This window comes from Nansenia antarctica (genome assembly GCF_963989245.1).
Source record: "Nansenia antarctica genome assembly, chromosome: 1".
NCBI classification, from domain to species: Eukaryota; Metazoa; Chordata; class Actinopteri; order Argentiniformes; family Microstomatidae; genus Nansenia; species Nansenia antarctica.
The window spans coordinates 89,507,041-89,523,692 of record NC_137674.1 but is presented as its reverse complement, the minus strand read 5'-3'; the positions used below and the strand labels follow the sequence as shown (position 1 = coordinate 89,523,692).

At 41.4% G+C, this 16,652-nt stretch overlaps 1 protein-coding gene across 1 annotated transcript in view; it reads left to right on the top strand.

Moving 5' to 3' along the window:
- The window catches only part of LOC308153881 (cell adhesion molecule 2-like), a gene marked incomplete at both ends in the record, with an annotated part of 48,120 nt that overhangs the window by 21,702 nt on the left and 9,766 nt on the right, over positions 1–16,652 (top strand). The window contains one exon of the mRNA XM_080527065.1: positions 14,867–14,893. Within this exon, the coding sequence (XP_080383191.1) occupies positions 14,867–14,893 (27 nt within the window). The remainder of the gene's footprint in view (positions 1–14,866; positions 14,894–16,652) is intronic.

The window sequence follows — 16,652 nt, the reverse complement described above, 5'->3', positions numbered from 1 at the left end:
AAATAAAAGGCACTTTTATCGTCAAGAAACGTGACAAAACAATTCAACAAGTCTCCTTGAGTACTTTTACTGCACAGCTGATTCACGTGCGCCACCCACGTAATCTCCACATCTCTTGCAACCTGCAACAGACGCATCAAACATTTATTTTATAAGCCTATATTTGTCATTTTAATTACCTATATATTAATTCGTTAATATTGAAACGAAAATAAAATGAATTTTAATTACCTATATATTAATTCGTTAATATTGAAACGAAAATAAAATGAAATAACGAAATAAAATGACAAAAATATATACAAATAAAATAAAAAATAAAATGCTTTGTACTCACCAAAACAACTTCATTTGAAAACAAAATCCATCCTCCTTTCTTTCCTCAGGAATACTTCAATTACTCTGTTGTACAGTCTGTTGAGCTGTAAATCCACTCGAGTGTCCCCAAAGGTGTTCAAAAGCACCGTTGCTTGTAAGTGCCCAGCCGTGCTTTGGTGTCTCGTTGCTCCCTTGGTTAGACAACTCAAGTTTGCAAAACCAGTGTGGCTCCAAACACCCGATCGATCTGTTGCAAATAGCAGGCATTGCCAGCAGTACAATTTGCAGTGCCTTTCGGAGCCTGTGAGCCAGGGGTACCGCTCATAGTTAGCGATCTGAAAGTGCCGGACAAACCCTTTTCCCCGCTGAGAAAGGCTCGCAAGAGTCGGGGTTGGCCGTTCTCTGATAATGTCTATCTTTTCCTGGAAAGTTCTTCTAGAAAATGGCGTTGTTTTAAGATCTGCCACCACATCTGCCTCTTCTCCCCCTTCCGCCATTGTAGCTGATTGCAGACGGTATAAAGATACGCAAATTACCTTGCTACGCATCTCAATAGTGCGTATCCAATCAAAAGACGTGCTGGGTGCTGACATCAGATTGAGCCTTCCAGCAGGCGCCGTCGTTGATTTTGCTCGCATCTACGTAGGTTTACTAGGAACGCCACAGGTTTTCTCGTTCCAACCTTAAGTTACAGGTCGAATTCGCGGCACCGTCTGTTGTGAAGGCGGGCAGATTTGGGAGCCCCCTAGCAACACATTTTGATTGGATAAAAGCTCTAACATAAAGGCCAGCCCTCCAAATCTCAATTGGAGACTGGAAGCAGCGCAACCAAGAGGAAAGCTATGAAATGAAGAGAATAGACTATGGGGAATCATTAATACATATTTGTGGAAAAAATATATTAAATAAAATGTATATTCTGATGATGTTTAGGCCAGCAGAGAAGGCCTTGCTGGCCCTGACGGCACACCACTGGTTAGGCAGATATCTACATTTGGCTAAAATATAACGTAGGCAATTATGCTATGAGGCTAACGATATGATGGATGATCAATTCTCCCGGTACACCGTGTTCAGGAACAGCACAGGACTTTGACTGATGCGTGTCCCATATTGTGGGGTGCAAACAACCTAGAATAATGTCCACTCCAACGCACACACTCAGAGAAGTCAGTCTTTGCACTGGAACTGCACATGGTGGCCCAGTTTACCTGACTGGTTGTTAACACTAGAACAGCCATGAGAGTAAAGTAAAATGTTATATCTTTGCACTCGATCATATTTCAGGACCCTCTTTTCATGGCTTTTCCTAGATATGTGCGTTCTACCACCCAGTATCCTTACATTTTCAAAATCACATCAGGATAAGCTAATATAAACAGGGGTGCACATAACTGGTGCGCCAGTGCGCATGCGTCGCCAAAATGCATGCTGCGCGGCAGATCAGCCGCATGAAGGCGCTTTTGCGCACCAACAGCTGGGTCCAAGAAGCAACAAGCCCCACTAAGTAAGTAACTATTTGCCGTCCCCTCAGCCCGACGAGTAATCCATCACAACAGACCACGGCGACGACCACGGCGACTCCCCTCACGAAAACATTCGGAAAGTATCGTAACTCATACTTTCATTCCGCGTATCGCGTATCGCACGGTTATCACGGTTATCACGCCGCCACGTGAAAATTCAGTCCCGAACGACTCGTCGCTAAAAGGAAAAACAACACCAAGGGACTTCACGTTTCTTTTCTCTGAAGCTTTCAAACGTTTCATTATCGCACCTCGACCCCTGACCCAGGGAATATGGTTGGGAATTCTATTAGAAAAAATAGAAAAAAAAGACTTTGTTGCACAATCAAAATAATGAGCTATTTAAAGTGATAGCCTACAACATCCTCTACCATGGTTGAAATTGAGGACAGTGATAACAGCAGTCAAGAGAGCAGTGATGATGATGATTAAGCTTGTAGCATAAATAAATGCTTAGGCTGTAACTTTTTGTTGAAAAGTTGATTTCAGTGTTTACAGAACAGAGCAGTGCTTAAAGAGATGTCAGTTGATTTCATTGTGTTTAAAGAACAGACATTCAGTTAGTGCTTAAAGAGATGTCAGTTGATTTCATTGTGTTTAAAGGAGTCTGACAGACTTTCATGCTTAAAGAGCAGTCATTTGATTTTGCATTTGTTTATTTTGTTTTGCACACAATCATTTGTTCGTTCATCTTTATTCATGAATAAATGTCGTTTTGCTAATAAGTTATCCATGTATCCCTTTTTTATCCATCCTGTGGGACGGGTTGTGACTCGCGAGCTCGGGGAGCACCAAGCAGCATCCCTAGGTGCTCCTCTGAGCACTGGCCCCAAAAAGTTATGTGCACCCCTGAATATAAAGCTATTTTGCAGTTTTTCGGTGTAGGAAGCAGGCTAATTTACAAGCAGCCAACTAGTGGTCGTTGTGTGTAAGTAGCAGCTTGAGCATTGTAAAGAGGGTGGCACTTTTAGTAGGTAAAAAGGGCACGGCTGTTCTAGTGTTAACAGGATATGTAGACGTTGCTTTTGGAGTCATTCTAAGAGCAAGCAGAAAGAAAGTGCGAAGGATGCAGTATTCACGGCGGTGGTATGAATAGTCTCCTGGAGGGGAGGAGAGGCGTTAATCTAGAGACCAGAGGAGCTGAGAGAGGAGAGAGGAGAGAGGAGAGACGCAGCAGGGAGGCGGGTCGTTAAAGCGTCTGCAGGAGAAGAGGCTGATAACATTTGTCAACGAAACAGTCGAGCTAAAATAGGTCTCGCTGGGACCGTGTATACTGAAATGTATGCACTCGTTGCAATGTAGGAATGTAAGTCGGTTATCTTTGGATAAAAGCGTCAGCTAAATGGCATATATATTATTATATTATATAGAATATTAGAAATGGGACTTTTTTTTTGTCTCTTTTTTTTCGTCACTTAATTTTTAATACTTTGTCGAGAATCCTTTGCAGGCAATGACTGTCTGAAGTCTGGAACACATGGACACCAAATGCTGGGTTTCCTCCTTTGTGATGCTTTGCCAGGCCTTTACTGCAGCTGTCTTCAGTTGTTGTTTGTTTGTGGGTCTTTCTGCCTTTAGTTTTGTCTTCAGCAAGTGAAAAAAATCCTGGGTTGCTTACGCAGTATGTTTTGGGTCAGGGTTAGGGTAGACAGTATATAGGGTAGACAGTATATCCATAAACACTTCAGAATTCATCCGTCTGCTTCTGTCTTCTGTCACATCATCAATAAACACTAGTGACCCAGTGCCATTGGAAGCCAGGCATGTCCATGTCATCAAACTGCCTCCACTGTGTTTTACAGATGATGTGGTATGCGTCGGATCATGAGCCGTTCCAAGCCTTATCCATACTTTTCTCTTCCCATCATTCTGGTACAGGTTGATCTGAGTTTCATCTGCCCAAAGAATGCTCTACCAGAACTGGGCTGGGGTCTTTAGATGTTTTTTTGGCAAAGTCTAATCTGGCCTTTCTATTCTTGAGGCTTATGAATGGAATTTTAGAATATAATTTATCTCTTCAGCATGACATACCAAAGGCATGCAGGTTTACATGATAACATTGTTGAATTGATTGAGCTGTAAGGGTACCAACACATTTGTTCACGTCTGTATCGAGGGGTAGTGGTGGTCTAGTGGATAGTGAGTTGGACTTGGGATCGGAAGGTTGTGAGTTCAAATCCCGCCTGAAGCCACAACACTACTAGTGTGCCCTTGGGTAAGGCACTTAGCCCTCAGTTACTCCAGGGGGAATGTCCCTGTAATTCGTAATTGTAAGTCGCTTTGGATAAAAGCGTCTGCTAAATGGCAAAATTAATTAATTACAAATTATATTAGCAAGCAATTCGGTTGTTAAGTCGTGACGTGTTTCCGGGTCCAACGTTGGCTGAGGCGCTCTCTTCAAAATAATAATAATAATTCATTATATTTGTATAGCGCTTTTCCGAGGCTCAAAGACGCTGACAATATGGGAAAAACGGGAAAGTGCTGCGTCCCTTGTATGAATAGATCCCAGTCTAAAAAACGATTGAACTGTCATTCTACCGCTTTAGTACACTGGTACTCTGGTGCTTTAGTACACTGGTACTCTGGTGCTTTAGTACACTGGTACTCTGGTGCTTTAGTACACTGGTACTATGGTGCGGGGAAGTTTTTATTTGGACCCGGAAATTGCTAAACGTCACGCGTGACGTGTTAGTGCAATTAAAGAAAGGCAGCCTGCTTTGTTTCAAAATGCATAAGAAAAATATATTGAATGTTTTCCTCTATAGAAGGAGAAAGTTTACAGGTTCGTCAGACGCATCTGAACGGTCAAAGTTTCTCGCAAAGTGTCGATCATTCATTACATTTCAGTATATATGCCCTCAGGTCCCTTCAGGTAACAAGTCCGCCCTCGGGTGAGGTCTAGGCCAATCATTTACAAGGGGTGTGGATTTGTACATTGAGGAAGATGATGGGGATGAAGGTTGGGGGGGAATCTGGCCCTCCCTTCCTTACAGTATAACAAAAGTGAGGAGTGATGGCACCAGAGTGAACAATGCAGGGCAATCACTCTGGTGTGACTCAGCATTGTCTTGAGTTTCTAGGGTCAAAGACAGACTATGGAATACAAAAGGGTAATTGCATATATTCAAATGTATGGCACAGGAGGACAAGTAGAGAAAACAGGTTTCATTGTGTGCTTACAACAGGAAATCAGTTTCTATAGCTTGCTCTAGACCAGGGGTCACCAACCTTTTTGAAACTGAGAGCTACTTCATCGGTACTGAGTCATACGAAGGGCTACCAGTTTGATACGCTCTTCTGAAATTACAAATTTGCTCAGTTTGCCTTTAGTTATATATTATTAATAATACTCATCTATGTGAAGACACTGATCACGTCAATGATTTCTCACAATAATTCTCAAAAATGACAACAAGGTGGGAAACAGATATCAATATTCAGCACTTTATCTCTATTAATCTCAGTAATTGTTACATTTTCAGATGATCACTTACATCACTACATTTAATAGGAAACATTTCTCATTTTCACTAGCCACTGACAAACCCTTTTAAGAAAACATCACTACATTTCATAGGAAAAATGTCCCATTTTCACTAGCCACTGACAAACCCTTTTAAGAAAACATCACTACATTTCATAGGAAAAATGTCCAATTTTCACTAGCCACTGACAAACACTTTTAAGAAAACATCAATACATTTCATAGGAACAATGTCCCATTTTCACTAGCCACTGACAAACAGTGTTGGGCAATATTACTTAGTAGAGTAATATATTAGTTATTAAATATTACTCCTTAGGAAAGTAATATCCTTATATTACTTATTACTTGGAATCAAGAGTAATAATATTACTTTACTTTTATATTACATATTACTTTCCCCCTTTCCACCCGCAAAAATATGTACAACAACACAAAAACGATTTTCTCTGTGGCAGCTCAACACCGGATCTCACAGGTATTTTTCGTATGATCTTTCTAAACGAGGGCGAGTCGACTGTGGATAACGGTAACATCTCCTCTACTACATACTCAGCGACACGGTTTTTCAGATCGTCTCCACTAAATGCGGTATATTTCTTGAAATCCAGTTTCTGTTGTTTTGCTGGCGTGGCCTCCGTGTTATCGGCAGGGGCTTTCGCAACCAGTTTAACTTTGTCGTGGGCCTTTTCCAGGTGCTTCAACAGGTTGGATGTAGTATTTTTCGCGCAAGACAGTAGTTTTCTTCCCGCACAAAGTTTGCAACGGAGATTAATATTTTTGTCATCCTTGACAGACACAAAGTCAAAATAGTGTCGATACTTCCAGCCGTGGAAAGTAAATGTACGCTGTTCATCATCATCCGCCATGGTTTGATTTTTTTTGAGAAACGCCGCCACGCTGTCAGTTGTCAACACACTAGGCTACGTCATAAATGTGTGCAGGCTGCGGCACGTTCTAAAAGGAACAGATCTATAAGCTACTATGCACCTCAGCGCAGTGTGCTGATAGCTTGTATATCTGTTCTATCTTTGCACGCAACAACCCCGGTACTATACATGAATTATACGTTTAACAGCCATTGTAACGGGTAACGAGGCCCTTATTTGGCGGAGTAACAAGGTATAATATAACTTTTTCGCAGAGTAGTCTCGTTATATTACTCGTTACTGGGTAAAGTAATAATATTACAGTAATATATTACTTAGTAACTTGTTACTGCCCAACACTGCTGACAAACCCTTTTAAGAAATCATGAACTATGTTGCACCATGTTTCAAAAAGTTATCAATTATGTAATGTTAAAGAAAAATCTACTTACATATTTTTAAATACATCTTGTCACATTTTGAACTAATGACCAAATCTGCTGCATTTTTAACAAATTATAACTGTTACATGTCATGAACACACTTTTAAATTGAACACAATTCTTTATTTTGTGATCAATTTTTTATTGATTTTTCTTCAGGGAATGGTACAAGGGAGTGGTAACATGTAAATGAACAAAAGAGAAATCTCCCTTTACCCCAGCAGTCCCCTACCTCCCCCTCCTCCCACACATGTCCCTCCCGCCACAAACCTCCAACCCACCCGCCCAATCACAGCCCCCCGTCCCCCACCCACTCACAGCCCCCCGCCTTCCACCCCCCACCCTATCACAGCCCCCCGCCCACCACCCCCCAGCCAATCACAGCCCCCCGCCCCCCCCCCCCTACAGGACCCTATGGAAGGAGCAAATCGATTAGCCTATAGTAGTGTCTTGAGGATGGTTATAGTTTGGTCCCAGCATGAAACATTGTCCGAAATTGCATGATGCCTGTTGGCTATCCAGTGTTCCATGCTGGCTATGTCTATGTAGTCTAATATCCACCTCTGCGTGGTCAAGAAATGGGGTGACTTCCACCTGCAAGCTATAAGCCTTTTGGCTGCTGTAAGGCCGGCCAGCCAGATGCGTCTTTGTTTGATGTTTAAATCTAGGTTTGAACTGTCATTTAACAATAGGACTACTGGTGAGTGTGGAATGTGTTTGGACAGGATCAGGGACAATGCATCACAAACTGTCCTCCAGAAATCAGCCACTCCCGGGCATTCCCATACCATATGAAAAAAGGTGCCAACTGTATTTCGGGTGCAAAGAGTACAGTTAGGTGAAGGTATGGTCTTTATTTTATGTAGCAGATATGGAGTGAAGTATGTCCTATGAGTAAAATTGAAATGGATAACCTGGTGGTTGGGATTTCTGGAGGAAAGGGATATGTTTTGCCAAATTAATTGCCAATTTAAGTTATTGTGTGATAAAGTGTCTTTCCATACTCTGTCAATGTGTAATGGTTTTAAAGAAGCCTTAACCAGGATGGAGTAAAGAGCTGAGACCTGACCCCTGGGTCTGGTGAATGCTATGTGAAATGGATGCATGTCTAATGAGCTATTCCAGGGTACCCCGTATGTGCGCATAGCTGTACGTAATTGAAGGTAGAAAAAAAAGGACGTACCCGGTAAATTAAAGTTTCTCTGAATGTCTTGGAATGAGCGGAGACCCTCAGCCCCAAATAAATCTGAGAATGTGTGAACTCCCTTGTTACTCCACTGGGGAAATGAGATTGGACGCCCTCCCAACTGGAGAATTGAATTTTTCAATATAGGCGAATGGAGGTACCAGTTGGTTGAGATTTTGCAGAACTTTTCTGCGCATCGCCAAACTGAGATTAATTCCGTGATGATGGAGCCGAATTTCAATTTTGACTGTTTAATAGAAATTTTAGAGTATATTACATCTTGTAACCTATGAGGATGGACAATGTTTTCCTCTAAGGGGCGCCAAGATACACGAGCAGCCGGATCAAACCATGTGGAGAGAGGACGCAGCACAAAGGACCAATAATACCATTCGAAGTTTGGTAGCCCCAATCCCCCTTCGTTTTTTAGCCTCTGGACGGTTGAGAATTTGAGTCTGGGCTTCTTCCCCCTCCATATAAAATGAGAAGAGATAGAGTGTAGTTTCTTCCAATAACCACTTGGTGGGGCTAGAGAGAGCATGGAACTAAAAAAGTTTATTCGTGGAAGAATATTCATTTTAATAACTGAGATACGGGAATGAAATGTGAGGGGTGAAGTTTTCCACCTTTGTAGATCAGATTCTACCTCCTTCAGCATATTCTTATAATTAATTGATACTGTGTTTGAAATTGAGGGGTAGATAGTGATACCTAGATATTGAATATTCTGGACCACTGGGATGTTTAGTGAGATATCTAACTGTCTAGCTGAGGCATTCAGTGGCAATAGAGCTGGTTTTACCCAGTTAATTTTGTAACCCGAAATTCGGCTAAAATTATTAAAGATGTTTAGAAGGTGAGGAAGTGACTGAGGGATATTCTGAATAAAAAGAAGGATATCATCAGCATACAGAGATATGTGATGTTTGGTGTTCTGGACCGTAATAGGATCATGGGTGACTGACTGGCGAACGGCCTGGGCCACAGGTTCCAGAGATAGGGCAAACAGCAAAGGAGAGAGAGGGCAACCCTGGCGAGCTGCGGGATACTGGGAACTGTTTAGAGCAGGGGTCTTCAACCTTTTTCAACCCAAGGACCCCTTGGACGAGAGACAAACAGAACAGGGACCCCCACATGTAATATACATTTTTAAATGTCTCACATTTTAAAGCCTATAATAACTTTTATATTTACTTCATTCACCTTTTCTTTCACCGTATTAACCTATTTATATACTGGGTTATTAGCCTATACTGTATGTGTTTATGATTGATAAAACGTTCATGCATAATTATGATTGGTTATTATTGTTGTTGTTGTTGTTGTTGTTGTTGATGAGGCTTATATTTTCTGTTATTATTATTTTTCAACAATGAAACTTTTAGCTTCAGGAAGTCAGGTATGCCTACCTCAGTGAGATGACTGGCCCTGGTTGGTGGTACACAGCTTGTCTATTCTCGGGGAGATGGAGGTTGTCAGGCAGAGCATCATGTCATCCTCAGACTGCTGTCTGGAACGGTATTTGCTCTTCAGGTAGGTGAGGGAGGAGAATCCACTTTCACAAAGATATGTTGTTGCAAAAGGCAAGAGGCTCATCGAGAACTGGGTGAGAGGCTGTGACTCGTGCACATTCTTGTGTGTACTGTCTGTGGTTAGGTCGATCAGCTGATCTTCCTCAGCGGCTGTCAGGTAGGCGTCGGATGCATTGTCTTTGCATGGAAACCGTATCCATGTCTTGTGCTTTCTCCAAGACTCAGTCTCAGAAAAGTACTTCTCAAATTGACTTTCGAGTGCCTCCAAGTGATCAACAATTGCGCATTTCACGTCAGGCGAGGGCACCGCGGAATCCGCGGAAATGCATTGAAATGCGCAGCCAGCTCGGTCGAAGAATCTCGTGGATAGCTGTGCGTAATTCAAAGACGCGCGCCAATACTGATCCACGGGAAAGCCATCTGACCTCGGAATGGTAAAGGAGCGCGTTATAGCGGCGCATAGAGAAGCAAAGGGGCGGGTTTGTTATTATCAAACTAACTAAATTAGTAACGTTATGCTAGTTATTATTTAACGTTAATTTCGCAATGAAGACCGAACTGCAGCGTTTTAGCCAACACCTAGCTTGCTTTTTTTTTCAGCTGACGTTATGTGAGACTCTAGAATCATGGGCATCATTTATTTTGTAAATAGTTTTTGTCAAAAGTAGCTTATTATTGCCTATTAATGCTTGTACTTTACTCAATATCATTTGTTATATTTTTTTATTCTCACTGATTATTTTGGTGAAAAATGTCAATTATTATGACAAACATTGGCGGACCCCCTGCAGTACCTCTGCGGACCCCCGGTTGAAGACCACTGGTTTAGAGCATGTGTTCCCTGTCAGAACCATTGCTGTCGGGTTGGAATATAGTAGTTTTATCATATCTACATAATGATCTCCAAAGCCCATATAGCGTAAAACCGCCCATAAAAAGTGCCACTCGAGACGATCAAAGGCTTTCTCAGCATCAAGTGAGAGAATAGCATTTGCTGAATCAGTAATATTCGAAGAGTCAATAATATGGAGAAGGCGGCGAACATTGTCTGAGGCAAGGTGATTTTTAATGAAGCCTGTTTGGTCCTCATGCACTAGGGTAGTCATAAATGGTTCCAGTCGAGAGGCTAGAACTTTGGCGTACAGTTTAGTATCTGTATTTAAAATTGACAAGGGGCGATAGCTTCCGCAGTCAGTAGGGTCCTTCCCCTTTTTCAAGAGCAAAGAGATTATTGTTGCTATATTGTTGTTTTTGGAGAAGGAGCCATTTTTGATTGCAGAATGAATCATTCCCAACAGGAAGGGGCCAACTTGGGGCCAAAAGGCCAGATAAAATTCAGGTGGTCTAACCCTGGTGACTTGCCTTTATTCATGCATGAAAGAGCTTTGTATAGTTCAGATAGCGTAATAGGAGAATCTAAATCAAGGGAGTCATTTTGGGAAAGCTGGGGGAGCTGTACGGGGTTCAAGAAAGAACTAACGGCTTGATCATTATAATCAATCTCAGAAGTATATAGAGCCGAGTAGAATGCCCAGAAGTTATTGTTAACCTCTGTTGGATCAGTGCACAAAGTACCTGTAGAACTTTTAATTGAAGAGATGTTTGCTAGTTGTTCATTGGTTTTAAGTTTTGAGGCTAGTAAATGGCTTGGCTGTGCACTGTGCAAGTAATGGTTTTGTCTAGTTCTATGAATGAGGAAATCAGCTCTATGTCTGAGAAGATGGTTAAGATCTTTAAATAACACTTCTCTCTCAAGAACTAGCTCAGGGGTAACATGCGGAGTCATTGTGATCTCCAGTTAAGCAATTTTCTTTTCTAAGTCTTGAATATGTTTTAATCTGGATTTGTGTAGATTAGAGGCAAAACCAATAGTTGTATCCCTAATGAACACAATTCTTCAATATTTTAATTCAACTTTGCCATGGCACTGCCATGTTGCCACTGACAACATCTGGTATCTGTTTCTTTGTTAGTGGGAAGACTGGCATTGCATGCTGTTCACCAGTATATTGTAATCTGGTGTGTAACTTGACACTGCAACTGTGAATGAGTCTTTCAGATGTGCATCAGTGAGGCGTGTTCTGTGTTTGTTCTTGATGAAGTTCATGTCAGAAAACGCTGATTCACAGAGATAGGTTGAACCAAACAGGCTGGCAACCTTCATAGCTGCTGTGCATACACCACTGTACTTCTCTGTATCAACAAGGCACCAAAAGTTTGGTGCAGCCTGGTAGGCTTTGAGGTGGAGGTCATTTTGCAATGTTATGATTTCAATCTCCACCTGTCCAGCATCCAAGTTGAACGTTGCACTTAGTTGCTCAGCACAGCATGTTGTGTCCACATTCATGAAAGGATTGGAAATGAATGACACACATGGCTCAAGCTGATGAAGGTCACAAAACCTATTCTCAAACTCTTGCCCAAGTCTGTTTGACTTCACAGTACTTTTCTGCAACTTTGTCAAATGTCTCAGATGCAGAAGCATTGTCTTTCAGCACCGACTGCACAGAGGGAAAGTGCAGCACCTTTTTTCTCTGTGTATCCACAGAAAAATGTTTAATCTTGGCTTTAAATGCATTTAAAGCACTTATCATATCAACAACAGTCTTACCTTTGCCTTGCAGCTCGCAGTTCAAGTTGTTTAGTTTCCCAGTAATGTCCGTCAAAAATGCAAGGTCAAGTGTCCACCCTGTGTCCTCTAGCAGTGAGACATCTACGCCTTTGGACTGCATGAACTCTTTGATTTCACCCAAAAGTGACAAAAAACAAAGTAAAACTCGTCCTCTGCTGAGCCATCGGATTTCTGTGTGTAGCAGCAGGTCACCATATTCAGCTGACATCTCCTCCAATAGCACCTTGAAAATCCTGTGCTGTTTTGCTTTGGAGCGGATGTTGTTTATGATTTTCACAACGGCAGTCATCACGTGCCCAAAGCCGATCACTTTTGCACATAACGCCTGCTGGTGAATAATGCAGTGGTAATGCAGATATTTTGGGAAGTCTGGGTCACCTTTACAGTGAGCGATGAAACCTGTATGTCGGCCGATCATAGCAGGAGCCCCGTCTGTAGTCACCGCTACCAGCTTTTCCAACTGTACCTTTTCTGCACAAAAAACTCCTTCACCGTGTTATAAATGTCAACTCCCCTCGTAGTTGTCTTTAAGGGCAGTAGTGTCAGGAGTTCTTCTCTTGTGGAGAAATCTTCAAACACCATCCGGATGAAAACCAACAGCTGCGCTGTACTGCTGCTGTCCACTGACTCGTCGCACTGGATGCTAAACCAGCTGCACTTAGCCAGATCCTGGTCCAGCTGATCGGCCAAGTTACCAGACATAGCTGACACTCGTCTAGCCATCGTAGATGGGCATCTACGATGGCTAGACGAGTGTCAGCTATGTCTGGTAGCTTGGCCAGTTGGACGTCGGAGAGAGTGGAGATTAGATCGGTTCCATTTTTCTCGTCTTTTAGTACAGTGTTAGCAATTATAAGCATTGCTTCTTTGACAACTTCTCCGTCTGAAAATGCCTTCTTCTTCTTGATCAGAAAATGTGTAGCTCTAAACGAGGCTTCGGTTGCTTTTTGTGACTTTTTCGCCGACCTTGTGAAAAAAGACTGTTGCTTACCCAAAGCTGCCTTTAGCTCGCGGGCTTTTTCTGCCCGTAGTGCGCTCCCTGGTGGGTAGTTAGCATGGTAGCTTTTGTGACAGGTAGTGAAGTGTCTCTCCACATTGTGCCGCTTTGCCGTGGCCACAGTCGCCCCGCAAATGAGACACACGCAGGTTTCTTTCACAGTCGTAAAAAATAACTCCTCCTCCCATTCGTTGTGAAAGTGATACGTGTTCTTTCTTTTTTCTGCCATGTTTTTGGGGTAATAAACTGCATTAAGCGCCCATCTTCGCTGCGCCGGCCAACTTACTCTCCACTTGTCACGCGCACAATACTGACGTTAGAACTAGAGTAGGTCAGAGTTCACCTAAACTTATCTAAACTTCATGTATAATAAACATATTTTTAAGATATTGTCATTTTTAAATCTATATGAATGCAGGTGTGATTAAAAGAATAGCAACAGAATAAAATGTATATAAATTATAGAATAAATAATATATACATTTTAGACGCAGCTCACTAGTCAGTTGTGCTATTTTTAGAACAGGCCTGCGGGCGACTCAAGTGGTCTTTGGGGGCGACCTGGTGCCCGCGGGCACCGTGTTGGTGACCCCTGCTCTAGACAGTCAATTTACTGTTGTGAAGTTTGAATCCTAAATGTAGAAAAATGTCTTATCACATATAATAATTTTCTCTTACAGACGTCAGACTTAACAACCCAATAAGGAAGGCTTTACTTCGTAGTCTATTAGGTAAGGATGTTTCTCACTCTCAACCTACTTTAGTGAAACAGAGTCAGTGACATTATGAAGTGAGACATTATGGGTTTCCTAGCAGAAGCTCAGTCTGCATGTGTGATACGTTCATCCCATGCTTACTGAAAGCCCCATGCTCCTGTATGTTATGTTGCCACAGCCTAGCTAATGGGATGAGGATATCTAGTGTAGAGTGCCGCTCTGCTGATGAAAGCATTTTCATGACTTTCAAATTAGCTCTATGGGGCACGAAAAGTACAAAGGTCGCTTGGAGTTGTAATATATTTATAACTTACTTAAATGGACTGACTTATATAGCGCCTTATTCCAAAGCTCTTTACAACGGCCTCTCATTCACCCGTTCACACACACATTCACACACCAATGGCGAGGTAGGCAAGCTACCATGCAAGGCGCTGGCCCGCTCACTGGGAGCAATTTGGGGTTCAGTGTCTTGCCCGAGGACACCTCGACATGTGGCCAGCCGGGGTTTGAACCGCCGATCTTGCGATCATTAGACACCGATCATCTACCTCCTGAGACACAGACGCCCCCAGTTACATTACTGTTCACATCGGACCGCCTGGCAGTTGGGCCAAGAGAGGCAATTTTCTCCAAAGAAAATGACGGTAAATGGATTCTCCACACCTCGCCTGAGAGATTTCCCTGAAAGTCTGTGTCTGTGTGCCACGTCTGTTTGTTTACTAGGACCCCCATTAGCTAGTGTCATGACATTAGCTAGTCTTCCTGGGTTCCGATACAGAAATCATATTTGGACAATTGTCAACATTATATACATACAAAAAATTGTAAACATTGTATACATGCATACATACATACATCATAATAACAAAAGAAAGGAATAAAATAAATGTATGAAATAACAGATCAGCAAACAAGATACATCTTGGCGTTCTCGTAGCAGTATGTTTCCAGAGACGGTTCTCACTTGTGTGTGTTTCTGTCAGTCAACTTTGCTTTCGGTCACTGTATTACCGCTGGTTTGTTTGTCGAAACTTAAAACAGCATGCTAATCTATTAAAGTTTAATTTTATGATTTAATTTTTAAGTGGTCCCCTTTTTTTATCGTGACGTTGTTCCCCCCATCTTTCCTCACCTCCGTCTCTCAACCATGGCAACAGGCAAAGACTCACCAGGGGCTACGACAGGTAAATATCTATAATAATATAGCTAGAATATATATAATTATATATATATATATATATATGTTATAATAATCTATAGCTGCAGCTCTGAGGTCCTCATGCTGCCATCCCATCATCTGATAACGATCTGACTTTTCTTTTGAAAAACGTAAATACATTTCCGAGTTGTTGAAAAATCAACGACACATCGCTAGTCAACTAACACAGCTTTTTTTGTGAGCCTACTAACAATGTAAAGTAGTGTTGTAGTTAACTAGGTAACAATGTAAAGTAATGTTCTAGTTAACTAGGTAACAATGTAAAGTAGTGTTCTGGTTAACTAGGTAACAATGTAAAGTAGTGTTCTAGTTAACTAGGTAACAATGTAAAGTAGGGTTGTAGTTAACTAGGTAACAATGTAAAGTAGTGTTCTAGTTAACTAGCTAACAATGTAAAGTAGTGTTGTAGTTAACTAGGTAACAATGTAAAGTAGTGTTCTAGTTAACTAGGTAACAATGTAAAGTAGTGTTGTAGTTAACTAGGTAACAATGTAAAGTAGTGTTGTAGTTAACTAGGTAACAATGTAAAGTAGTGTTCTAGTTAACTAGGTAACAATGTAAAGTAGTGTTGTAGTTAACTAGGTAACAATGTAAAGTAGTGTTGTAGTTAACTAGGTAACAATGTAAAGTAGTGTTCTAGTTAACTAGGTAACAATGTAAAGTAGTGTTCTAGTTAACTAGGTAACAATGTAAAGTAGTGTTCTAGTTAACTAGGTAGCAGTGGGGGTTACTCACCCAATCCATTGCGTTGTTGCAGTATTTTGGCTTGACTAGTGAGTTTGTGTTGTGATTCTCAACAACGTTGAAACGTAGTTCCGTGTTTCAAAAGAAAAGTCAGAACATTTTTGATTGGTTGCCGACATGCGGACCAAATGATCAGACTGTCACAAATATCTATTGCTGCAGCTCTGATCATTTTTACATTTTGATCCACCAAAACCTGCTTTGCCTTACTGTCTTTCCTTTTACAAAAGGAGTGCAGAAACACAGCATCCGCACACTCAAATCTGTGCAAAAAACGTCGTTTATTGCGCAAGCTTTCGGTCATAGACCTTCTCCAGGCATTTTTTTGCACTCTACTGATACTCTTCAGTTCCAACACCGCAGCTAAGTCTGATCACGGATGAGCGGTGGTATTTTCACCTTTTACGAAAGGAAAAATAGTTTCTTAGTAAACTATTGTTTAAATGTCTTTGTCAGAATGGGAGGGTCAAAGGTTTCTGTCCAGTTGAATATGGAGAAAGACATTTAGAGAGATTTCACTCATGTGAATGTGATGCTCCCATTGATATCTTTATGAATAAATATATAAATAGATATATAGATATAAATGATTAACTTTTCTATAAATACAAATGAACATTTTAATGAAACATGTCACAGAGAACTGAAACAGCTCACCTTGAAGGGTTTTCTGCATTTAATTTGGCTGTAAATGACTCTGTCTGACTTTGTCTAGCTACTCGTAAAGGATCTTTGAGTCTTGTATGACGACTGCATTTTCAAACATCAGCAGCAACCTCTGTATGAATCTAATCACATCTCATCTCATATCCAGGGATCCCACGAGTCCTTGAATTCCCCCCCCCCTCTCTCTCTCTCTCTCTCTAAAAAAAATAGATATACTATATATTCCAAAATGTTTTACTTAGCTCGTCAATTAGTAAATAAGTCTCTGTATTGCTTAACTTTACACATATTTCACAACATATTGTTTTGCTGTG